Source organism: Centruroides vittatus, unplaced genomic scaffold (assembly GCF_030686945.1).
Source record: "Centruroides vittatus isolate TY-2023 unplaced genomic scaffold, ASM3068694v2 contig_564, whole genome shotgun sequence".
Classification (NCBI taxonomy): Eukaryota; Metazoa; Arthropoda; class Arachnida; order Scorpiones; family Buthidae; genus Centruroides; species Centruroides vittatus.
Genome location: NW_027122335.1, coordinates 540,920 through 568,196, shown reverse-complemented (window position 1 = coordinate 568,196; position 27,277 = coordinate 540,920). Strand labels below are relative to the sequence as shown.

Sequence of the window (27,277 nt, the reverse complement as noted above, 5' to 3'; positions counted from 1 at the left end):
AAGTACGCAACAATCAATTCCTGGACACATGATCGTTTTGTTGAAGCCCAAGAGAATTATCAACAAGTGACAACTCAGAATTTACAACAGTGGGCTTTAGCAGCAGCATGACAATTTACAGATTTTCAATTTAAAGCTTCTAACTGCTGGGTTCATAAATTCAAAAAGATTCATGGAATTTGTCAACAAAAAGTGACAAAATTTGTTTCAAAAAAAAAAGAAAAAAGAAAAAAAAAGAAGAAAAAAAAAAACAGCGACAATGAAGAAACCTTGGCTTCTGCAGACATTTTTCGAACCCAGACATTCAAATTGATACAGAATTTCAACAAAGATTTTGTTATCAACACTGACCAGACAGGTAAATTATTGCAGAGTATTTACAAATTCATTTTGCTCTCTATTTTTATGACTCTCTGACAAAATACTTCAATTTCAGTTGTTTTCTCTTTCCAGGATGTCAGTATCAGTTGGTGTACAACAGGACTCTGGATGAAAAAGGGAGCAAAACTATTTTCATCAAAAGGCACGACATGAATAAAGTGATGCATACATATACTGCTTAATATGCTGTCACTCTGTCTGGAAAAGTCCTACCTCAAGTATTTGTTTGTTTACAAGAAGCAACCGGTAACTTTGGCCCCCAGAGTTAAAAAAAACAGGAAATGAATATGCACAAAAATATAAAAATGTTGTAATAAGGTCTTTGAAATCTGGGAAGCTAACGACAGGACTGTATATTGACTTTCTCAACTGTTGTTTAAAGTCCTATATGGGAAAAGAACAGTTTCTATTAATTATTGACTCTTGGGGTGGACAAACAAAGCCTGAATTATATGACAAAATCTTTCAGGATGACGAAAAATCACCAACTTGTACAATTAAAGTGATTCTTCCAAAATGTACTCCTCTTGTTCAACCTTGCAATGTCTATTTTTATAGACAGGTAAAAAAAATCTAATAAAGCGTATCAAAATTGCGCTTATCTGATCGAAAATAATACAGAAATAAACTCCTGTGAAGACTGTATAAAAATATAATCAATAGTGTATCACCAACTGTCATCGCCAATTTTTAATGAAATGATCCAGTATGCCTGGTACGCTTCCAGGCTTTATGATGAAAGAGAAATTTTTATGAATGTAAATGAAGTATGTTTTCCAATAGATCTTTTAAAAAAACGTTGTTCGTGTAAACAATTGTCCTTAAATTGTGCAAGATGTCAAAATAGTTTTTGTTTTCGATGTTTTTATGATGATTACCATTCTGGTACTTGTATGTAAAATAAAAAATTGATAAATAAAGACAATATTGTAAAAATTTTTATATAAATAAAATCCTACCCAAAAATTTGTTATAGTGGTAATTAAAGTTTTAATTTACCTCCATTAAAATTGCATTTGAAATTATTCAAATTTTTAAAAAATAAATTATCATCTTTAATTCACATTTTAATTAGCTATAACAGTCATTTCATAAATAAAATAAAATTATTTTTGACTTAATAATATTTTTAGGTCATTAACTTTATTTAAAAGTTGTTATAACTTTTAAAACAATTTTAAAAAATTTAGCTGGAGGTAGGACCGAACCTAGCTCACCCACATGGCAAGAAAGTTCACTACAGACTCAGCCATTTCACTATGTTGTCATGCTGTAAAATCAAATTGGTATATGAATGCACTTAAACCTTTAGAGCCCCTTTTGTCAGAATCTTCTGGCTAGTGCACTTTACAATTCTTCTAGGTGGACACCCTTGAAGTATACTACTAATCCCCGAAGTCTCATCCCGAACTGAATTTCCGAGACCATACAGTCTCCTTGTCAGAGAAAAACGTGTAAATCTTTATTTAAAAAATTATCAGCATGGTTCAAAGAAAAATTTTAGATGAACTGAAAAGATTGATAGTAGTAAAATAAAACATGACTATTTGTTCCAGAGGCTATTTGCAATTTCAAAGAATTAGAGGCTATTATCAAACTAGGAAAAAAAAAAAACCAAAAGGTACAATATTCACAGTATAGTCTGCTCCAAAATGTTCCTTACACCTCTTATAGTTCTATCCTATAAACATAAATAAGGTCCATTATATAGAACACTTAGTTCTTTTAAAGAAGTAAACTCTACATTTTAAATATTTAAAATTATTTAAATTTTTTTATGCTCATTAAATTATTGAATGTCATTTAGCACTGCAGAAACAAGTTTTGGATGCCAATCTTGTGAAAGATCACTTCTGGGGACCTAATCTGAGCTCTTCTGATAACTCAACAAGAGCGATTCACAGGACATTTGATAAGTCTCTTTAGCGAAAGGCAATTAACGAACCTTAGACAAATTGCTATTCTGTGCTCCACGTTAAGTGGGTTTCACTACGGGTAGTCGGTCGAGATGCATCTGGGTTCCATGCTATCAATAGCCGTTACGCTTTAACCAGTCACATTTTAGTTAAAAATTGTATTTTTGCCATGTGACTGCAACCCACCGTTTTCCAAGCAAAGTACATGTTTTTAGTATTCTGTAGCCTTATTTTTTGTTAAAATGTCATCAAAGAAGGGATAATGCAGCCAGCAAACAACTTGTCAGTTCAGAGATATTAGTTAAAACACTTCGGCTCTGGCCAGGTTCAGATTTAGGCATTCCAAGGCCCTCAAAACTGTTTGAGGCCCCTTTACAATTTTAGAAGTCGATCATACAAAAAAGCTAATTAACATAAACATATTAATTTTAATCATAAATGTTTTATTGTTAAAAAGTATTTGCAACACATTAGAAAATAAGGTACAATTCAAAAAGGAAAACACTAAAAATCTTTGTTTTCATCACTTTTCGATGGCAAAAAAGCTACTAAAAGTTAAGAAAAGCTACCTATAAAAATCAAATAAATTTTATATTAAAAAGAAGAAATCACTAGAAATATAATATAAACAATATTGGTAATTAATATAATTAATTACTGCACAAAATGAAAAAGTACAGTATATTTTGTTGGTTTGTAAAAAACAAATTATTACAAAATTTGACTTCAATTTTCTTTTTTGTAGTAATTTTTGAGCTTCCTTGAAACACGAGGCCCTAAGCTATAGCTTACACAGCTTACTTGTAAATTCAGCCCTGGCTCTAGCTTTTCTCATAATTCATGGCATACATGTAATAGTAATGGCGTCAAAAGATGACAAAGTTCTTTAAAGCGTGTATCATTCAGCTGAAAAGCAATGTCTCAAAGCTGAAAAACCAAGATTCATGACGTCCAATGCTAATTTTCTCTATCTCCAATTGCCCGTGAAGTAATATCCTTACACCTAAAGTCGCCATGTTCTTTTTACTTTTGTTACATTCCTAACAGCACCTCGAGCGTGATCGATAAGAAAAGCTGTCATCCCATGTGGCTATCAGAACTGAAAAAGAAATGTACAGCTCAGAATAGCATTTTCACAGTTGATTAAATGCCAATCACGTGATTCCAATAGAAACTGGTTTTTTATCGTATTCGTTAGCTTAACAATACAACTCAGAATAGGTCCCGCTGGTTCTATAGTTCTTTTTAGTTTTTCTCAAGTAGGGATGTCAATTTTAAAGGTGTTGATGGTCTTCAGCAGAAACACAATCTTCAATCTTATTTAAAATTAGATACATCAGTTGGAAAACTATATTAGCATTTAAGATTAAGCTAGACATCCTAGAATAGAAACAGTTAACACATTTAACTAGAATAAAAATACAAAATTTGATACCAGACTACTACTAGCCAAACCTTTAAAAATGCAATATAATTTTAATTTTGAAATGTTTTGGTCTTCTTAAATGACCTTCCTCAAGACAGAAATAAATAAATTTCAATTAAGGGAACCAAAAATGTTCGACAATTAAAATTATACTACATTTTTAAAGGTTTTAGTAGTGGTACTGTAATTTGTGACAAGTGCAGTTTTCAGAAAAGTCCAAAATTTGGTTACTACAAATAATTTTTTTGAATACAATAAACTGCTTTACTGTACTGAAGTTCACTTTAACAAGAAGTTTCTCCCAAGTACTTTTAGGCAATCAAACTCATTGTCGGGAGATACACTAGTTGTCCAAAAGTACTTCAGCAGTGTTATTAAACTCCAGTAAATTAGTTTGTTAGTTGTATTTTATAAAAACTTGGAGTTGTTTTCACATTAATTTAAAGATAAAGACAGATCACATTAGATAAAGAAATAGTAAAAACCATCCATTTCTATCTACATTTTTAAAATATTAAGGTTTTGAGTTTGTTGCATTACAAAATTAAACAACAAATGTAGACAAAGCCACAATTCTTATTTATCAACACGCACCATTTTCTTCCAGAATCTTTATTCAGTCAGGCTACATATTAAAAAATAAGTATTAAAATGCAAACTCCCTTAAACACGAATGACAATAAATAAGGAATTATCACTTAAAACTTTTTTCACCAGTAGAACATTATGGTGTAATAACTCACCAACAACTGCTGTAGATCTTCGGGCTATAATTTGGAATTATTCCAAATTATAGCTCTAAGATCTACAGCAGTTGTTGGCGAGTTATTGCATTACATCAGGTTTATAGGAATGTTAATACATTATGGTGTCTTTACAGGATACAGGAAGATTGTGAAATAGCAACAATTTGAATGAAAATAAAATCAAAAGCAAACATTTGAAATTTACATATTAATTTTTCTAATTTCTAATCAATAAAACATAATAGGTTTCATTGAAATTATATAATCTGCAATCTTTTAAAGTACATAATCTTAACAACAGAGGATAAAGGTCGTCATTATATCTAGAATCTTGTATCATATATTGTTCTCGTAGATTCAACCTTTATATTATGTATAAAAAAAAGCAAAGACTTATTCATCTATTATCTAAGTTTTAAGACTATATTAAATATTTTATATTAAAATATTTACATTTATTTATAACTAAATAATGTATTTCGATTAACTCGTGATGTTGAACTTACGGTTGATCAGGTTGAGCTTGGCGCTCTTTTTTCTGTTTTTCTGATATTTCTTGAGCTTTTGTAACGCTCAATGCTCGCCTGAGTCTAACTCTTTCGTCCCGAGTAACATCTGTTGTTGACATTTTTAAATAACAACGCACCACTCAATCGACCATTCACGACTTAGAAAAGAGGCGGAACGCAGTTAATTATCCTCTAAAATCTACTAAACTTTCAAATTAGCGCCATCTATATTTTCCTCTGAAAATCTTTTTTTTTTTTAATATTTTATAAGGAGTTAAATTTACGTTGAAACACGATGGGGAAAAAAAAATAAATATTAAAAACTCATGTTAATAACGAAAAACATAACATGGTTTTATTTTTTAAGCTTTTGGCTTTTCCGTTCTCCGGGTACCAAAAAAATCTTTTTCTATACCTATCGGCCATGAAAAATTCCTGCGATCTGCCGAGGAAGTGCAGAACTTTCTACGGAGAAATCCTTTAAAGAGCCAGAAATTCAAGAAAAATAAATAGTCGGTTTCCCTGTTGTTTCGGACTTCATTTTTGTCCGCCATATTATAAGGTTTTTCGGTTTATTTTACTACCTTAATATTAACTTTATCCAGTTTAATGTTGCATTAATACGCGAAACGTGCAACCCCGACGGCGACCGAAAAATATTTCCGAAAAGCGAAATAATATTGGGCGAAATAAATCAAAATCTTAAGAATTTCATTTATTTTATCCGATGGCCGAAAATGGACGAAAAAGATATTGGTAAGGTTCTAGCTCCAAATGAGCGGGTTCTACACCCCTCCGCGTGATCAAAAAAATCTAATGAACCATACTCCTACGGGCAACCCTTCACGAGATTTAGCCCCCCCCCAAATCGGGTCGCTCGAGATCGCGAGTCGCGTCGCTCTGCTTAGACTATCGCGAGCGATAGGAACTGCTTCTAAACTCACTAACCATTTGAGAAATCCTCTCTTAATCAATTATCAACCCAATACACGTGAGTTAGATCACATCAATTGACTGGCACCATGCTAACCGAAAAGTACCACACATTCTAACTGCCGAAGTAAAAGGCGAAGAAAACAGATTCTACACTCACTTTCAACAGCGTCTCCCACGACGTCTTCTCGCTACCTGGCGACGCCTAGCCTGTTTCTGATGTTATGAAGGTGAGGACGGGGTGAGGCCGCTGGTTCCCGCCTCGGCTAGGTCCTGGGGTCAATGACAACGGTGTTGGTGGCTCCCGATGTTGTCTGAAAAAAATCACATAATTTCAGGTTTCACATCCGTAAAGAAGTATCCTTTGGTCACGCGCATTATACAAAAGCTGCACTACTCACTGGGCGGTTGTCATCCCCCTGCCGTTCCTCTTCGTCGCCCTCGTGCACGGGAACATCGTCTGGCGGCGGATGTTGATTCACGGGCACACCGATCGTCTTGAGTTGGAGACCCTGACGACCGGGGCCCGGGTAGACGGCTACGATGCTCTCGATAAACTGCCGGAATTTTGTCGATGTTGGCGATTTGGGCAGGAACCGCGTCCTGTACCCCTCCGCAATTTTCCGGCAGGTTTTGAACCAAGCTACCGCTGTGGCTAAGGCCACGCGGCATTCTACCGCGGCGAGGGTGACCGGCAACTTCATGACCCATGAGTATATTAGCATCAGCACCTGTTAAATAAAAAAACAAAATAATAATAATAATTATCTCATATAACACATCATCTTAAGCGGTACGATCGAATTACAGAAACGCGTAAGGTAGCGTGAAACGGGATAACAAACCGCCGATTCTGTGAGTGTCCTTTCCCTCACCCTGTTAACCCCTCAAGGCTTTTTACTTCACTTTGTCTTAGATAAGAGTCACCAGGGCACACCCGAATGGGTAGGGTAAGCAGGAACATTCCAGAAAGACGAAAGACAAAAGAACAAAGAGAAAGAGTATAGAGAAAGTATGGTTACCGAATGCCAATAATGCCAATGCCACGATATCATACCTCTAGAGCTGAGAGCTGAGTTCGTTCAAAAATCGTATTCTGTGTACAAGAGATGCTTCCAGTGCACTTGGCCCGCCAGATGAAGCCGCCAGTTCGTCTTCTCTTTTTTTCTTTTTTTTTTAATTTCTCGCAGCGGTAGGAATACCCGAACTTCGACGAATCCGGTTCCTTCTCCATCGCGCCTGAAAAATACGACAAATTGAATTAGCTTACAGATACCCACGTTAGGCACTCTTGTACAGGAAGAAATCAAGGAAAATTTACCTCCGCAACGAGGGCAAGGCGGCAGGAAACCGGTTAAGTCCGGATGTGGCACGAGCCCCACAAGATGGCAAAATTTCTGGGCGGCCTCTTCGGTGGGGAAGTAGCGATAAAAATAGAATGATGTCAAATTTTCGAATATTTCGTCGGGATCTACAATGGGAGACGTTGAAATATCGCGCGGTTTGCATTTCGAACGGCATGTTGAAAGTAATGCAATGTTGCCAGATCTGAAGCACGTTGCCAGATGTTTAATAGTGTTTGTAGCCAAAAATTTTATAAAAAGTAGCCAAAAAGTAGCCAACTTAAAAAGTTCCTTTTTTAATAACCTGAGATTTGACGATAAAATAAAAAACATAGCATTCGTGCTTTTCCAGCAATAACTTTAATTACAGTAAATGTTTTCAACCAATTTACAGGCCTGTAAACTGATCGGAAATAAGGATCGCAAGACTCAAAATATATGCACACACTGTAATTTACTATACCGAGAACACTCATTTTATCTGCAACATTCATTTTATCGTTGGGAACATATCACACAGGGAACCTGTGTGATATGTTCTCAACGGCAACATTGTGCTAAGAAAATACATATAATAGAGAACAACAAGCAACCAATATTTTACAATTATTTAATTAATTTGAAAGTTGACTAATAAACTTTTTTATTAAGCCAATACGTACTCTACACACAGGGGGTCTACAATTTGATTGCACAGAGGGGTGTACAATTTGGGCGGGTTATCCTCTCTCATTTGGAGCTAGAATCTTACAAAGATATTTATCAAACGAGTTTCGTACAATTTTCGGAGATCGTCAAGCTTCAAGACGTGGAATTTTAAGAAGTTCGTCTTTTATCTCTCCACGGTGAACATTCTGCACCATGTATATGCAGAAGATTATTTATTAAATTCCGAACACGAGAAAATGGTTGAAGCAGAATTTTAAAAAAATTTATAAATTAAATAAAACGATTCGAATCGAAAATTCGAATTTTGTTGACGCGTCTTTCAACGTTTGTTCGAAATACGTCACACATGACCAGTGCTATCGTTTCTAGGGTAATTACCCTTTTCTAGAGCAGTAGTTCTCAATCTTTTTGAAGTCGAGGAACACTAAACTTTGACATTTTTTCCGCGAAACACTTACAATACATCAGCTTTAAAGCAGGGGTGGCAAACTTTTTTGAAATCAAGCGCACTCGGTCTAGTAGATGACGACAGTGGCGTTTGCTGATTACATTCCCATACAAAAATTATTTTACACCGTATTGATTTTCTTTTGCAACAATTTTTAATTGTGTATTTGATTTTTTCGCGGAACACTTGAAGTGGCTTCACGGAGCACCCGTGTTCCGCGGACCACGGATTGAGAACCACTGTTCTAGGATAATTTCAACCTCTCTTTTACTAATGAAATAAGTTTGTAATATACTGTATATATGACATTCCATGTATCTTTATCAATCTTCTCTCTTGTCAAAGAAAGTCACGTATTAGGTCTCTTAAGTTCATCTTTTGAACTTAAGAGACTTAATAATTTGGGTTAGGTAAGGATAGGGGGATTTTTTGTAACTGTTTCTGCCCTGTGGGCACTAAGAGGGGACTCGTTTAGTCCATTACAGGTTTGGCCAGGCTCACAATGGGGCGACCGGGTTAGTAAGGGACGGGGCCCGACATATCTGGACGGACCACGAAACATTACACCTCTCACGGTAATATTTATGGTAAATCTAAGGTAAAACTGGCCTGTGATCTGACGCTATTACATATCACGCCACAAGTTTCGCCGGAAAATGTTTTAGCCTCAGTGGCGTAGCGAAGGGGTGAAAGGGGGGTCTATCATGTACCGGGCGCCACTCGCAGAGGGGCGTCCAAATGGTCTCCAAGACAAACTATATTATGTGTTTCTGGAGGGGGAGGAGGCGCCAGTTATGTTCGTTACGCCACTGTTTAGCCTAAAACCGTTCTGTTGTCGCCTATTTTTTAGGACAGGTCCGATAGGACAACAGAAGCTAAAGAAATAAAGTAGACTGGTGCTAGGTACACGGGTGTATACTGTATATTAAACCCAAATAGGATTTCGTTTTTCTCAACCTTCATGCCATTGGGCCGTAGGCACTCTCCATATCAGACGTAAATTAATACTTCTGATAAAGCCTAAAAATCCTAAGACATTTTAATAGTTAAGATTTTAAAAAATATCGTTCTCATTATTTTTTTTTATCCAAGCATGAGCTCGATGATAGTCGATTGGGACAGTTTTCTCAATTTACGGTAATCTAGGGTAAAACGATTGACGGCCGGATGGCCGAGCGGTAAAGGTGGCAGTCTACCGCTCTGGGGGACCCGGGATCGAATCCGAACGGGTCGAATAATCCCCAGGAATTTTTCGGGGGTGTCCGTTCGGATATGTCGGACCCCGTCCCTCACCACCCGGTCGCCCCATTGTGGGCCTGGCCGAACCAATAATGGGCCTACTAAAAGAGGCCCTCTTAGTGCCCACAGGGCGGAAAGAGTTAAAAAAAAAAAAAAAAAAAAAAAAAAAAAAAAAGGGTAAAACGAAGGCGCGTTAGGGTAATTCCATCAGGAGCAGACGGTAGCACTGCACCTGATGATTCGCAGTTCGATTGTACGGTACTTCTGCTATGAGTCGAACGTGCTTTTGTTGAGCTCATAAATTATGCTTTTTTGCAGTTTCCGGAGTTCGAGAAAGAAGAAAAGAGATTTTTCAGGTAAGTCTTAGTCCATATTGACCCTGGACGTAAGAATTTATTTAATATTGCCGAAAGAATCGCTTGAAAACATCTCGACCCATCGTTCGATGGTCGGTCGTTTTCGATTCGAATGTTTTAGAGTTAATTAGGGAACTGCGGTGAGCATTTTGCTTTTCTCATCGACGTAATTTAAGCTCTTGTTTTCACTAGACTAATTGCAAATTTTCTCTTTTACAGAATGAAGATGTTGAGTGGATCTGCAGGAGGTTCCAACGGAGGAAGGCGGTGGCTCCGGAGGGAGGGGATTTTTTGGCCGGCTCCAACGGTGCGCAATGAGGCTCTCGGACTCTTACCACGTCCGAAGAGACGTTGGAGGACCAGGGACTCGACTGTTTCTCTTTCCAATCAATTAGTTCAGTGTCATTTGGGACCGTCAAGCGAGAGGCAGCAGGTGACAACCTTCCCAAGTGTGTGCGGCGTGGCACCTTTCCAGAGTTGGGATACTGGGTCTGTCGCACTTGGCCAAGGTCTTCAGAGGAGTCTCTGGCCACAGACCTTGCTGTGGAAGATGTAGAAAGTGACAGCTTGTTCGAGTTGACACTTTCTGTTCGGTCATGTTCTGCCTGTTCCTCTGCAGAGGGGACGCCACTGCCTTGTGGAAGTCGGAACGGGGAGGAATCATAAGAGAGAGCCACCAAAGTCAACGGACCGTGGTGTCTTGTTTTGTTACTGCAGTTCTCTTGGCCTAGGCAGTGATTTTCCTCTATTTTTTCCCAATTTGTCCTTCTGCACCCGGATGTGACATTCTTACTGGATTAGACACTTTTCACCTGGACTCAACATCTTTTCCCGAACATGACCGTCTCTTACTTAAATGTGACCACGGACTTGTTCCCGATGATACTCTGTCGACGACAACAGATTTGACTCCCGATTGTGACACCCAGAAGAGAGGCCAAGGGAAAAGACAAAGAAAAACTAATACCAGGAAGTTTTTCAAAAATCCTTTCTTAATCAAAATTAATTTATTATTTATATTATGTCCTGTCTTCTATTTCTATACTACTTATGAATCAGCAGTCACATTGGATGGGAATTTTATTAAATTCGCATTGAAAATTTCTTTATCCATTCAACTCGGCTCCCCAAGATTAAGTTCTGAGTTCGTCTCTGGTGCCTACAGGACAGAAAGAGTGAAAAAAAAAAATGAGGTAGCAATAGATTATGCTTTAAACTGTTAAATTTGAGATGATCAGTTATTTAAGCATTGACCATGGTATAAAAATCAGTGGAACACTGCTTCACTGAATCTGTCTGTTGATTGAGAAATGTTGAATAATTGTTTGACATTATGGTTAACTCACAGTTTCTCCGTATTTCTACACTATCTCTCTACAACTTTAGGAAAAGTATTAACTATTCACAGTTGTTGATTTAAAACTATGTGAATGAGCTCAATATTTACAAAATATTGTTTTTGGGCCAAATATAGTTTATAATAATTCACTTGGTTGCAAACTTCAGAAAAAATTGTGAAAAAAAGCAGGACAAACTCACAATGTCAAGCTTTTCAACCTGGTGCTTTACTCATCACTCCACACTTGTTACAATTTGTTTATAGAACTGGATATGTAATATACTGAACATGGAAAAGTTTAAACAGTAATTTCACCTAAACTACTACTTGTTGGCAAGAGTTAAGTTACCATGCATTAGTGGAAGGGGTGTACTAAAACATTAAAATTTCAGCAAAATCTAGGATGTCTAAGCTTGACATCTCTTTGCAAGCCTAGTTCAAAACTACATTGACCATTCTGAAATTCTCAGGTGTTTCAAATACCCATCACCTGATTTTCTGACGTATCTCCTATATCCTAAGGAAACTCCCAAGTTCAATGGTTGCCTGTTGCCTGACTAAATAGTTTTGTTTAAATAACAAATAGAAATAATCAAATTTTTCATTATTCCTTCTCTATTCACAAATCAAACTCTAATAAAATATCTATCAAATTCTGGCCCAGTGCTATTCTAAAGTTATTTTAGAATAGTCTTGGGCTTTGTACTTTGTTCCAAAACAAGTTTTAAAAAATTCAGTACATTCAGGTAACTAGTGCAGTAGCCTAACAATTGCAAATTTAACTGTTTATTTTCCAAAATCCATTTTTTTTTTGTTATATTCTTTATTTTATATCTATGAAATACTAATTGATATTATGATTATGATGAAACTCTTTTGTAATGATAATGATATCCTAACACAGATGAGTACTTAAACTGAAATTCTCATTATCTTTTAACTAAATTTCAGATTTTTATTTATTTGAGAAATCACTCAGAAAAGGGTTAATAAATTTTTATAAATTAATTTATTTGAATTACATATTCAAATTTATATTATATTTACAAAAAGTAATACTACATACTATATTTTTATCAGTAATAAAAAAAACAAAGTACACATTCTAAAAAATTGAAAAAGTGGAATGTTCACAATCACAATTAACAGGAATGTATTAAAAATAAATATATTTATATATACATACATACATACACATTGAATATATTAAAAACTTTAAAAATAAAATTTGGCACAGTTTATTAAGAAAATTGAATACAATAAATAGTTTCATGAGAAAGCTTATTTTAATAATAAAAGATGAAGTTAGAATGACATTTTCCAAATTAAACAGTTTAAAAAAATATACATGATACATGTCTAAAAGGTAATGAAAGTTAGTTATTCAATATGATTTTATAGATATATAAGTTATATATTAATTTATTTAAGCTAGTAGATATATCTAAATGTTGAAAGGAAAAGTAATAACCAAATAACACTTTAAAATCTTTTAATTTCATTATTAATTTCCAACAGCAAGGTTACGAATGTAGTCCAAAACTGGTGGATGCTGTAAGATTTTCATGTGATCGGTATTTTTGTATTCTCTATAGAATACATTTGTCCATCTTAAACATCCTCGTAAACTTCTCAAATTCACTGTACCATCACCATCTCCATATTCAAGTTCTGGATAAGTATTAGGAAAACTATCCATATCCTTATAATAAAACCTGTAAATATTAAGAAATATTTCTTATAAATAAATCTAGTTTCTAAAATTTAACATATTAATAAGTAATAAATATATAATAACTACGAGGGCTATTTTTTAAATAAGGTCTGTTTGCGAATGAGAGTGAGAATAATACGCAATCATAGCAGTACGCATGCGCTTCTGCTCCGAGCAAGCTTGGCGCGCTTTTTGACGCCATTTGCAGCCATATCGTCTGTCTGTATGCTGAGCTGTAGAAGTTTAAAATGTTTAAGAAAATTGAGTCTCCCGCCGACTGTGAGATACGATCTGTTATTCGATTCTTGAGTGCAAGAAACTTGGCAGGAGCGGAAATTCACCGTCAGATTTGTGAAGTTTACGGTGATAATGCTATGAGCGACAGTAAAGTTCAAAAATGGGTAAGAATGTTCAAGGATGGGCGAGTTAATGTGCATGATGAGCCACGCCCTGGCCGACCTTCTCTGATTTCTGAAGATTTGGTTCGTGATGTGGATAACAAAATTCAAGAGGACCGACGATTCACGATTTCAACGTTAGCAATTGAATTTCCACAGATTTCAAGATCAGTTTTGTATACCATTGTTTCGGAGAAACTAAATTATCGAAAATTGTGTTCTCGGTGGGTTCCAAGACTGCTTTCTGGCGATCACAAAACAAAAAGATTGGACAGTGCTTTATCATTCTTGACTCGATACAATCATCCATGCAGTCCAGACCTTGCACCCACTGATTTTCACTTGTTTTGATACTTAAAGGAGTTCCTTGGTGGTCAACGGTTCAACGACGATGAAGAAGTGAAAACTGCAGTCATGGATTGGGCTTCTTCACAGGTGGCAGATTTCTTTGAAGTCAAAATTCAAAAAATTGTTGAGCGGTATGACAAATGTTTAAATGAAAATGGAAATTATGTAGAAAAGTAGATAAAAGTATGTAGAATATGGAAAAAATATATTTTAATGATATTTACAGTATTTTTCTTATTATTAAAAAATGGACCTTATTTAAAAAATAGCCTTCGTATTATTAAACAATTGTTGGTAACATTGTTTTAAATTACAGTATTTCTAAAAAATTCTGTACATCGACATTTAATTTAGTTTCACTGTCTTCATTTTCATTAACTACTTACTAATTATATAAAACTGGAAATATAAATAAAACAAATAATTGATACTTACTGAGATATTGTTTGTAAACCTGTACCATATAAACAATGAATTTCCACGCCAGGTGATTCAAGATTATAAATTAATTTACGAGTGTCTAGCCACATATCCCAGCCTGTCTGATATTTAAGATCTTGAAAAAATTTATAATAATTTGAAACAGTGTAGTTACTAACAGGCGTATAGGATAAAATTTCATCTTCTTTCCAAAACTGGTTTGAAGGTAACAGAAAAGCTGTGCTAGGATTAGTTCGTTCTTCACCTCTTACAGTTAGAGAATCAAGTAAAGAAACTCCAAGATTGTCACCTTAAAAGGTTATAAATATAACAAAAATTAATATCAAAATAATAATAAGTATTTATTAGAGCTTGAAAGATTTCAATAAGATTTCTGCTTTTTATGTAAAAGAATGAATATTCCTTAAATTTTGAGAGAAGTCAAAAGAAATTTGTTTTATTTGTATCCCTTAAGTAAAAAAAAAATTCTTTTGACTTCTCTCAATTCATTTTGATTTAAGAGGTACAAATAAAACAAATTTCTAAGAAAAATTTTAAGTTAACTGAAATGATTGCATGCAATTTCTTCTAATATTTTATCTTTAATAATAATATGATGAAGAAGCACATCTTTCGTATTTTGTGTAAAAAGCCAATTCTGATAATTTTGGATTAATACATTTTTAATATAATGTGCTACAGTTTAGTAATATATGTTAGAAAAACACATTTGAAATATGCTATTTTAACTATGCTAACAGTTTAAATATATTGTTTTATATAAAATAAATAAATTGAGAAAAGAATTAGAAATTAACATGTCCATAAAGCTGCATATTAAACAATCAATAAAGACTAAATCTAATGTATTCATTCTTGATAATAATTTTCACTATTTGACATTTATAATAATTATCAGTATTACATGTAAAAGTTTTCAAGTGTTTTCAACAATTAGTTTTAATTTTTATTAATTAATAATTTTATTAAAAATAATGGCAATTACACAATTATATTTCAGATAGTCTTATTAAATTCTAATTGAATCTTTCTTAATCATTATCAAGAATCATCTAGTTCAAAAGAATCATTTTTAATAATCATTTCTATGATGATACGTACGAAAATGTTTATTATTATTTTTTTCTATTACATTCTGACAGTGTAGCATTACTCTAACAAATATAATACAAAATAACAAATAGCATTACAATGAAAATATTTTTGTGGACACTGGATGCATTTGAAAAACTTTTAAATTTCTTTAAATATTCTTGTCACACAAAATTTATTGAAATAGAAAATCAATGAATCAATATACTAGTTCATCATATATTGGATATGATGAACTAGTATATTGATTAGGCTACTATTTATATGATAGTTTCAAAAATAACGAAGGTTTGTCAAATATGATCAATAAAATCTTTTTCTTACAATGTAAAAGTTTTTATAGATAAAAGGGATAGAAAAATACAGCTATCCCACATACAACACAGTTTTGGAAATCCTCCATACAAAATCTCACAATCTTTAAGTGTAAACTTTGCTATTCAATATTTTTTATGTAAGTAAGCATGTCTCAAATTTGCCCATAGATTTTAGAATATTAAAATTTTCAAATTATTTTGAGCTTTTTGTCCAGTTTACTTTAATGAAAACTGATAGAAAAGTTAGTGCAAATTTTTTCTTCTTTGTCCTATCAACCAAGTGTTATTGTTGTTGCTTTCAGACTTTAGCCCTTAAGGCTGACACTGTGCTTTCATTTTATAGATTAAATAAACTTACCTAAAAATGTTTAATTTTCGTATTTAGTAATGTTTTATTAAAATTCTTTTAACTGTAGGTATCATTTGTAAAAATGACGAACAAAATACAGCAGTATCTCTGTACTCAAATAATTTGGTATTCAAACACAAATTCTGGAAAAAGGTTGCTTGGTACTTGACTGAACAAATGTGACCAATGGAACAAACTTTTGATTAATAACATATGTATGTTTTAACAATGTCATCCATAAAAATTTTTATGATTAAAATAAAAAATATGAAAATGTTGCATTGCTGATACTTCTGATCAAGATCAAAAAAGCTGAGATGACGATACTTTGTAAAATGAAAAACCCTTGTTTAACTAAAATTAATATTAATGCGTAATATAGTACTTTTAATTGTGTTTGTTAGTTAATTATTCATTGGAAATAAAGTATTGATTGCTTTAATAAACACATTTCTCTTAACAAAAAGTATATTATTCTTTTTCATTGCTAACTTCTGGAATGTAACCCTATGTTTTGCATTAGTCTTTTGTTTCATATAGCATAGATTCATATAACACAGCACTTTTTTTGGAATGTAACTACTGTGTTATGTGAGGGATACCTGTACTTCAATTATTAAAATAATGTAAAACTAATGTTACAAAATAAGTTTAAATTTTAAAAAATCAGTTAAGTATGTCAAAGTCAGATATCACATAAATTATACAAGTTTTCATTTATTTGAGCTTAAATTATATTATATTTTAGTAAATTTTATATAATATAGAGTAACATTTATTGTACTTACCAGATGCAAAAGCTTTTAAAGCTTTTACTGCACCACCCCATGGCGCAGCTAGTGTCACAAGGGCTTTGATATATTTATCTTTCCAAGTTAATGTCTGATGATTAAGAAAATATAAAGTAATTGGACAACCTAAACTGTGACAAATCATAAGAATTTTCAAATTCTTATTTATTTTATATGTCTCTTCAATTAATTGTTTAAGTTGTTCATAATATTCTTCAAGTTCATCTGTATTAATAAAACAATTTTAAAGTTTATTTTAATAAATTTAGTTACATTACACTTAAACAATGAAATTTAATAAAACATACTAGGTGCTTTACGGAAATCATAAGGAGCGCCTCTAACATTTACTCCCCGGGTGTAGTTAGCTGTTGTTGTAAGTATATTGACTATCTCATAAAAATATGAACCTGAAATTATAATGAATAAAATTAAATTATTTTTTCAAAATGAAAAATCATTTAAAAATAAAAATTTTTCTAAACTTGCAACAAATATTTGATGGCTATTACAAAAACATACAATTAAAATGTATCATAACACTTCAACATTTAATATACTTTTCAGAATAAAAGTTTATATATCATGTTAGTTCTACAAGAAACTGTAGTAATTCAACTAAAAAATAACTATAATTTAATATCTTTATGCTACCTGCAATTATTGAATTTTAATCTGATAAGTCAGACAGTTAAGCTAGATTTATCAGTCAAAATGCTAAGATTTTATGTGAAGTGACTAAGCAAACTATAAAAACATTCTTACTTATTTTTGCTTTACTAGGATCTATATATTCTATAGTTGATGTTTCACCAAATCCAGGAATGACAATATCAACACCAGGTGAATTTGATGTAGTTCTTGTTACATTGTTATAAACCAATCTATTTAAAAAACATTAAAAAATTAATATAGCTGTATGCATATAAATTTCATTTTATATAATTTTCTATTATATATCAACAAATGAGATATTTTGATGTAAGAAAAAAATGGTAATATGAAATAATAAAGATTAAATTTTAATATAAGGTTATTTCATGCATGAGGAAGCTCAAAGCAAGCATCCCCTTTGATCTTTACACATTAGAAATAGTAGTAATCCATGTAATAAATAGAATTTAAAGAATAAAAGTCATTATTTTGCATTATGCAATAACTTTGTAACCAATGAATGGATTTCAATAAAATTTTCAGGGCAAATTGTGATTGTACTGTACAATCTGCTCAGTTGCATGGAGTTAATTGATTCCAAAAATTTATGAAAGTCATTGGCACTTATGACACTCTTGAAATTACCCCATTTGAAGTTAAATCAAGCATTAAGGATACCTCCAAAAATGACCTCTCCCAAATCATCCCCTTAATCAGAATCTCTCCTCAAATATCTTCATTACATCGGGAACCTTTTTTCTTTTAGAACAATATCTAAAATTATTGGTGACAACAACAAAGACAATGTTTGTGTTTTGTGGCTGAAATTACCATGCCTTCCCTTAGAGTTAGAAAAATTTTAAGTTTATACTTAATTTTATGGATAGAGATTCCATTTGAATCTAAGGAAAATGTAAGTTATCCATATTATTTACTGAATCAAAAGTCTTTAATAAGATTCAAATTAGTTTTATGCACTTTTTAAACAGTATTAGATCTAAAGCTATATAATGAAATTAGTCAAAAAATTTCTTTGGAAGCTTTATTATGCAAACTCACATAACCAATACTTCATCATTTAAGGCGGTTTGGTTTTATATACAAAACTTTGTAATTTAGTAAAAAGCAATGTACAGTGCAGTGAAATCATTAACCTTTCAACAGTGGGATAATCAGGTATGGTACTATCCCAAAGTAGTGGAGAATAAACGTGGGAAATTTTTGAAGTATTTTTTCACATTTTTTTTCTCATTACCGTTTCGGAAAAAGATTTTGTAAACAGTTATGTCTAGTAAAGAAAAGTCTTTTTTTTATTGTTACATAATTCATTTTTTATGTGATTTTTTTTTCACAGTAGTTTTTGGCGATACTCCCAAAAGAATTTAATGGATATAAACATCCCTCACCACTGCCACACGATCATCCTTGACAGATATACATGTTGGACACTGCAGAGTGATTAACATGAAAAGATACTTGTCTTTTTGTTGCCATTTAGAAGGATATGAAGATTAATTATAATTTAAAGTTTAAAAGTGGCCGAAGTTGAAGTTTAGATATGTTTAGAGCTGGAGTTAGAACCAAGTTACAATATATTGTATACTCAAATAACTAATATGAAAAAATAGCACCTTTAATTATCCAGCACAAATATTTAACAAAATAAGAACGTTTTCGATCATTTTTAACAGTCATCCTCAGTTAAAACGCATATTACAAAAAACGCATATAAAACAAAAAGAACACTAAAATGGAATATAAGAAATTAAATACAAAATAATAAATGTGCATGTGCAAATACAAATAGATTGCGTATGGTGACTATCCATATATATTATTTAATAAATGAATAAAATTATATAACAAAATACGTGGCAGCATCCTTGTATGTTGTTATTGTTTATCATTATAAAACGATTTCCATGCGGTTGATAAAGAATCTGTGTCCCTATGATTAATACATCCCGTTTTTTCTTGCACTTTATATATTTCTAACTTTTCTAGATGTTTGATTGTATGTCTACTGTTCGTCGGCCTGATGGAAGCATGGTCCCATAATACATTAATATCCTGTTGCTTGGCATATGATACTAGAACCGTACTGTCTAGATTCTTATTAATCGAGTACTGGTGTTCTTTGATCCTTTGTTCTAAGTGCCGTAAAGTAGCTCCCACATAAACAATATCCGAATCAAAACGTTGGTCCTCTATTGGTATGGAGTAAACTCCTGTTAAAGAGTTCCGATCTTCTCTCTTCTTGTCATTCCTTAACAACTTGTAAACTGTCGGATTACATCGGTAAATGATACATAGATTATTGGCTTTAGCAATTTCGTTTAGTATTTTGCTCAAGAAGGGATAATAATTGATTACCATCTTTCGTTTACCGCTATCTGTGTGAGAGTGATTACTTCGATTCTGGAATGTTGTGATAAGTTTTTCTACTATATTTCTATGGTTTGTTGTGTTGCTGTCTCAAGAATGTAATTCAATTCTTTGTAGGTATCACATATGTTTGTGCAATGAGTGTAGGCATGCTTGATCCAAGATCGGAATGCCCCATACTTAATATGCCTGGGATCTACTGATTGATTTGGGATAATGATAGTATACTCAAATAACAAATAAATAATAGATTAATTTAATTAAGAAATTGAAAAATTAAGTTTTTATTATTTAATTTAATTTTCTCATTTCTTTGCTAATGACAACACTTATTGTTTTATATTTCATGTAATTTTGATAAGATGCATTTTTATTTCTTAATTTGACTCTATTTATCATCAGAGCTACAAAAATATTTTAATCAATAAGTAATAAATAAAATAAATGAAATATATTTTTAAATAAATAAATAAATGAAGCATATCAACAAATAAGAAAATACATGAAACAATACTTTACCTCATATTATCAACCCAACATTCCAATATAAAAGGAATCATTTGCTCTAAGTTAAGCCATAAAGTAAAATAAGAATTTGTTTTTTTGTCACAAAAATAGTGTTTTACATCTGGTTTATTCAACTTTGCCTTAAATTGACTTCCCCCATCACCTGGCACTGTAAATAAAAGTTTAATAATTGTTACAATACCTGTTATACACACGCAAAATATTAATAATTGTTATGTAAAATATTATAAATCAGACCAAAATACTGTTACATAATTAAATCAACATTACATTAATATGGATATTGAAAATATCCATATTAATGTAATGTATGTTCTAAATCTTTCAAACATAAACTGTTAATCTTCAGAAATGCAATTCAGTTACTATGGAAGTATAAGAACAAATATAAAAAATAGAATAAAAGTAACCAATTCTTTCAATAACCTGAAGATGACTATTTAAAAACTGTTTAAAACTTTAGTTTGTTTACGAAATGTTTATTTTGCTGGATTTTTATGATGTTTGTGTGTTAATTATAACAAAAGTACAGTAATTTTAAAACAATAAAAAGTTGTGAAGAAAGCAACCTTTCCCATAAAACAAAATGTGTGGATATTTTTTAAATCCATATTTAATTTAAAATTTTAACTACACCAGTAATTATTACTAAGTAACAGTAAAAAATTTATATTTAGATTTTTATCAAAAATTTAATAATAGTCAAATAATAATCCAAATGATTTGCCTTAATTAAAAAAATAAATGTTGATAAAATTTACTCATTTATTAAAATATTTTTTCTTGTACAATTGTATGGCTTGTAGACTACAATGCTGTGTATTATGCATTTCCTCTAACACTTAACTACATATTAGTTTTAAAATTACATACTATTCTGGCTATTAGATATAAAAAACATTTTCGTAAATTATGAAAAATGGCTATCTATTAGCCTTTTATCCCTACGGGATGTGACACAGATGCAATCTGTGTCACATCACATACAAGTAACATCGCCACATGTTACTTGTATGAAGCAAATGGCCAATGTCGCTCCACCTGGCCACCTGTCACTTCTCATTTCAAACTTTAAGAACAAAAGGGATTAACTTTTGGAGCATGGAAATGGAAAAAACAGTACATGGCCTATTCTTATTTTTACATTTTGTGGGAACAATATTTACTAAACAAAACACAAGACAGAAAAATGGTGAAAGACACAAAACATGAAAAAATGGATTACTTTTCCTCATTTTTTTTTTAAATAGTCCTTCCATCAAAAATTATCAAATTTATTTTGTAGACAATTAATCTGTTATATCAAGCATATACAAATATTGGAAAAATTGCAGTATCAATTATTCCAATATTTTTTAAAACAAACTGTATCAGACTTATGGAATCAATCATGACAATTTTTAACATCCCACATTATGTTATACTAATGTGAGATGTTGTGATTTTTCTGTGATTTCAATTTAAAGGCCTTACAATGCCATGAGTTCGAATGTTATCCAAGTGACTTCTTCAACCATTTTTTTCCATTGTTAATTTTCCACTGTTGTCAAGGGTAATTCATTTACTAAGCATTTTTTTTAAAAATAACTGTTCATTTTTTACCAATTAGAACAAAATGCTTAATTTTTTACAATTGTTACATGTAAAACAAATTATTTTACACCAACCATAAATGCTTTAAATGTTGAAATACAGGTACAAATTTGTTTAAAGAAAGGGCAAAAGGTAACATTGTAAAGAAGACAGAAAAAAGAAAGATTTTTACAATCTTTCTTTGCCACATGGTTTGAAAGTAATAACTTTTTAATAATGTACTTGTATTCGAGCATGCCTTCACAAAATGCTTCACAAAACGAAATCATATTCGTGCATCTGTCTTGCATTATATATATATATATATATATATATATATATATATACATATACACACATATATACATATACATACATAATGCAAGAGAGATCACCAATATGATTATATATCAATTAAATTAATATGATTATATATATATATATATATAATCATATTAATTTCAAAAAAATTGATTTATACCTATGTCTCTCTTGTAGAAATATATCAATGTTTCTTTTCTGTTATTTAAAAGCATATGGTTTGTGGGTTTGTAAATGGGACACTAACTATGCATTTTGTACAAATGTACAGTACCCTTTGAATAGATAATTATTGAAAGCCAAGTAATGCTGGTTCATATTAGCAGCTATAATTATACAAGTATAGTACTATAATGCTATAAAAGCCCTGAACACATCATGCTATAAATTATATGCACTATGCACAGTTTCACTTGTTCAACACTGCACTACATTTGTTATACAGTGTAGCATTATAGCCCTATACAGGGTGTTTATAAATGAATGGTGCAGTTTTAAAAATTAATAATAAATCCATTTATTACCTTTTATGATGACTACATTTTGCAACTGGACTGTGCTCTGCCCCATTTTCACAGGAATGTACACAAGCTTCTTAATCGTGTTCTTCGCCAATGCTTGATTGGACATGGTGCAACAGCAGAAAACAACCTGCTCCCCTGGCCACCCTGTTTGCTAGATTTAACACCCTGCGATTTCTTTTTGTGGGGGTTTGTTAAAGACCAAGTTTATGTACCGTCAATGCCAGTGTCCCTTGAGGAACTGTGTGATTGGATAAAGCATGCACTGCAGACCATCACAGAGGACATGCTACACCACATATGGGAAGAATTTGTGTACTGTGTAGATGTGTTGTGTGACCATAGGTGCACATATTGAAGGATTGTGATTAATGCATAAAAAACTTGGACATTTGCCACTGCTTATGCTGTAAGGTTTGCCCATATAAGGTAATAAATAGATTTATTATTAATTTTTTAAACCACACCATTCATTTATAAACACCCTGTATATTACAGTGACCGCTGTGCACCGGCCTTTAAGTTGCAAGTTACTCTTACAATCTGTTTGTATATTACCACTATATAACAGCAAACTTACAAAAATATAACATGTATGTTAGTAATATATACCAAGTTTATAACAAAAATTATATAAGTACTAGCAGATAGGCCCGGCGTTGCTCGGGCAAAAGTAACAATAGCAAAGATTAAGATTATTACGTTATAGTCACAGAAGAAAAAGAGTAATTTCATCAACAAACTAAATATTTCTAAAAAAAGGTCGAATTTGAAAATTGAATATTCTAATATTGTTCGATTTTCACGGTATGTTATGATTATATTGTTCGATTTTCATTGAATGTTCTAAAGAAGAAAAGTCGAGAAAAACCGAACTAATCTGTTTAAATTTGAAAATCGAATATGTTCTAACACATTACTCCTTTTCTTTTTTTTCCCTCCAGCACCTGTAAATCTTGCACGTCGCTTTCTCTTGTTCTCCATTGTTACTTAACACTTCCATTGTTGATGGAAGTGTTAAGCCTTAATCCTCTCCCTCTCCCCGTGGGGAGGAATTTCAAAAAATCCCTTCTTAGTGTGCGTTCTCGTGACGTACCCTAACTGTGTACCAAATTTCAACTTTCAACTCCTAACCGTTTGGGCTCTGCACTGATTATTATTATTATTATTATTATTATCAACTCGTCTCAATTATATATGTAGACTAGCAGATAAGCCCGGCGTTGCTGGGGCAAAAGTAACGATAACAAAGATTAAGATTATTACGTTATAGTCAACCTTACCCATTTTCACAGAATGCAAGAATTGGGTTCCCCTGTTTTCAGACTAATTAGAGAATTTTTAGGTGGGTATAAAAATATTTCGATTTTCCGCAAAAATGAAAAAAACTGCTGCATCTGCGTCTTGCACGTTGCTTTCTCTTAACACTTCCATTGTTACGTAACACTTCCATAGTTGATGGAAATGTTAAGACTTAATCCTGTCCCTCTCTCCCGCGGGAAGGAATTTCAAAAAATCCCTTCTTAGTGTGCATTCTCATGATGTACCCTAACTGTTTACCAAATTTCAACTTTCAACTCCTAACCGTTTGGGCTCCGCGCTGATTATTATCATCAACTCGTCTCGATTATATATATAGATACAAAAGCCACAATTTGGCCAGCATGGCCATATAACATTGAAATAGGCTATATTAAAAAAATTAACAAAAATACAGTAATAAATTAACAATAAGATGAAGAATTTTACTTTGTCAGTATATGTAGCTAGTCACTGTCATCATGAGTTAACAAGAATCTACATTAAAAAAACATTACTTTGGATACTGTAGGCCTAAATGCTAACAATAAGTAAAAATCATTGAAATCAGCATAATTGTTTTTAGAACCTACATTTAAAATTCAAAAACAAAAAGATTATATATTACTTTTATTTTTATACAGGTTTCTCAACTGATAATTAAACACTTTAATAGTTTGACAATGTCTTAACATAAAAATATCCAGCAATGAGTTGTGTATTATTATTATAAAATGGAAAAAATCTTAATGTTGATGGTAGAGACAAGTTATATAATATACAAGATGCATCTGAAAAGTTCGGTGAATGGTCCCATAGTTGAATAACTGTGCTGGTTAGAATGTTGTGCTCACGCAGACGTAGCGAGAGACTTGCCAACTAGTGCCCCCAGGATCAAAATCACGACAGTTAAACAGAAGTGCACACAGCAAACAATGCAACACAGTCAATGTGAGAAGCAGTGTCATTGCGAAATGGAGCAACGTGTAAACATTATGGCACTTCCTCGCTACACGCCAGGTGACAGTTCTTCAACACACTCCATATTCTCCAGATCTGGCACCTGCAGATTTCTTCTTGTTCCCCGCCTGAAAGGCCTACGCTTTTCCGACATTGCGCAGATCCAACAATGTGTGACAACAGTGCTTCGTGCAATACCGAAAGAAGTGCATTTGCTCACAGCTTCCAGCAACTGTACAACCGATGTCAAATGTGTGTTGTCGCTAATGGCAATTACTTTGAATGCCAGTAAAAGTATTTTGTTTGTATCTCTTGTTTCCTTTATTTTATGAGACCATTCACTGAACTTTTCAGACACACCTTGTATATATAAAAACAAGAATTGTAAATGCTAATAACAAATAAAATCTTCATTAAGTCCAACCCCACTCAAGATAGGATATAAGGTTAATGTTACCTATGATAGTGAACATGGCGGCTCGTCTCTGAAACAGTGGGGACGCACGTTCTAACCTAACCTAACCTATTCTAATAAATTACCATAATTATTGCCAACCAAATTATTAGAATAAGGGTAATAAAGGGTTAGGTTAGGTTAGGACGTAAGTCCCCACTGTTTCAGAGATGAGCCACCATGTTCGCTACCATATGTAACATTAACTGGATATAATAATTCCCCAACCTCTTAACCTTTAACCATCAAAATTTAATAGCATCAATGTCCCTAATACCCAAACCTCCCTGCAAAATTTCAGAAAGTTTTGACAAAAGACACAGGAATCATTATGCTTCAAAGTGGATAAAGAAAATTGTGTCACACGCTATCCTAATATGCAGAAAGAAACCCAATTTTTCTTTTTTTTCCATTTCTTGACCTTTCAAGGCTCCTTAAGTCCAATAATTTTTTAATCTTCATGGGTTATTTTTGACTGATTTCCATACTTTTCTTCAGTCATGTACTGCATAACAGCCAGAAAAGTAAGATGGAAAATGTTTCACATACTAAATTTTAGAATAAAATATACTTAACAACTCTGTACTCTCATAATGTAAAACACTTTTATAACATTTACATTAAAAGTAGAACATACACTTTTTAAAATGGTTTTAGTTTTATTAATTACCCCTCACTTTAACTCAAGCAACAGTAGGTTAATGTTACCGTAGGTATCGGGATGGCGGCTCGTCTCCGATCCCAGCAATCAGAAGAAAGAAAACAGTGGGGACACACGTTCTAATCTAACCTAACCTATTCTAATAATTATGGTAATTTATTAGAATAGGTTAAATTAGGTTTAGAACATGCGTCCCCACTGTTTCCTTGCTTCTGTTTTCTGGAATTGGTGACAAGCCGCCATCTCGATACCTAGGGTAACATTAACCCAACAGTATAAATTTATAAAATATTTATCCATTATAAGAGTTTATAAAAATAATATAAATATTATTTTTAAACTTAGTTGTATAACAATTACCTATAACAACAGGACTAGGCGATTCGGAGCTGTGAACAATTTTCAATTTAGCGGCGCATCCTTCTCGGCAAGTTAAACTCAAGGAAAATAAAATAATCGATAACAACTTATTAGTTAACATTAGTTATTGTAAGGCAAAACAAGCGACGAGATTAAAAACAACAGAGAATTTTACGGAAAACCTTACAGCAAACCCTTTATATGCATTGCTACTGATACGCCATGGAAACAATCAGTAACACGTGCTAATCTGTAAACAATTACTCAGCCAATAAAATTTACAATAATAATCTCAATTATACATCAAAATCTCGTTTGATCCCTCCGGCGATTAACGTTCTCCAAATAATACGTTTTCGTCAATTACTTCCATGCGAATTATGCTAAATAATAAATACAATTACAAAAACTTATTTTGCCGCAACACAATCGCACATCATAAGCCATATCGCACGTTTATTTCTTTATTTTGCTACTAGGGGCGCCTTATACAACAAGGAATGAAATTTAAAAATTATAATTATAATCCGGACATATTAGTTAACATAAAAGTTATCTTTAAAAACATTGTATTTAATTTCCCATTAAAATTGAATTTCCGGTGACTTCTTTATCTAATTCCTATCAGTTCTTTATCTGGAATTTTGTTAATTCTGAAATATAATTAAATTATTTGTTTATTACTTACTAACGCAGACACACGCTAGAAACATTCTATATGTAAAGGAATTTATTTTTAAAACAATTAAATTACTTTCAGTTTACAAAATTTTAAGGAGAAATACTTTTTGTAGTACAGCATTTTGT

General features: G+C 32.4%; 2 protein-coding genes across 2 annotated transcripts in view; both read right to left on the bottom strand.

The window, feature by feature from the left end:
- Nucleotides 1–5,192, bottom strand: part of LOC136978953 (diacylglycerol O-acyltransferase 1-like) — a 64,138-nt gene extending 58,946 nt beyond the window's left edge. The window contains exon 1 of the mRNA XM_067274800.1: nucleotides 4,976–5,192. Within this exon, the coding sequence (XP_067130901.1) occupies nucleotides 4,976–5,097 (122 nt within the window). The 5' untranslated portion in view covers nucleotides 5,098–5,192. The remainder of the gene's footprint in view (nucleotides 1–4,975) is intronic.
- Nucleotides 5,193–12,780: 7,588 nt separating this feature from the next.
- Nucleotides 12,781–26,922, bottom strand: LOC136978941 (lysosomal phospholipase A and acyltransferase-like). The gene is made up of 7 exons (XM_067274780.1): nucleotides 26,471–26,922; nucleotides 20,314–20,470; nucleotides 17,521–17,639; nucleotides 17,064–17,165; nucleotides 16,753–16,980; nucleotides 14,201–14,495; nucleotides 12,781–13,020 (listed from the first exon to the last, which is right to left on the bottom strand). The coding sequence occupies exons 1-7, from the start codon at nucleotides 26,589–26,591 to the stop codon at nucleotides 12,810–12,812; spliced, it is 1,233 nt and encodes a 410-aa protein (XP_067130881.1). The 5' UTR covers nucleotides 26,592–26,922; the 3' UTR covers nucleotides 12,781–12,809.
- Nucleotides 26,923–27,277: the final 355 nt, after the last annotated feature.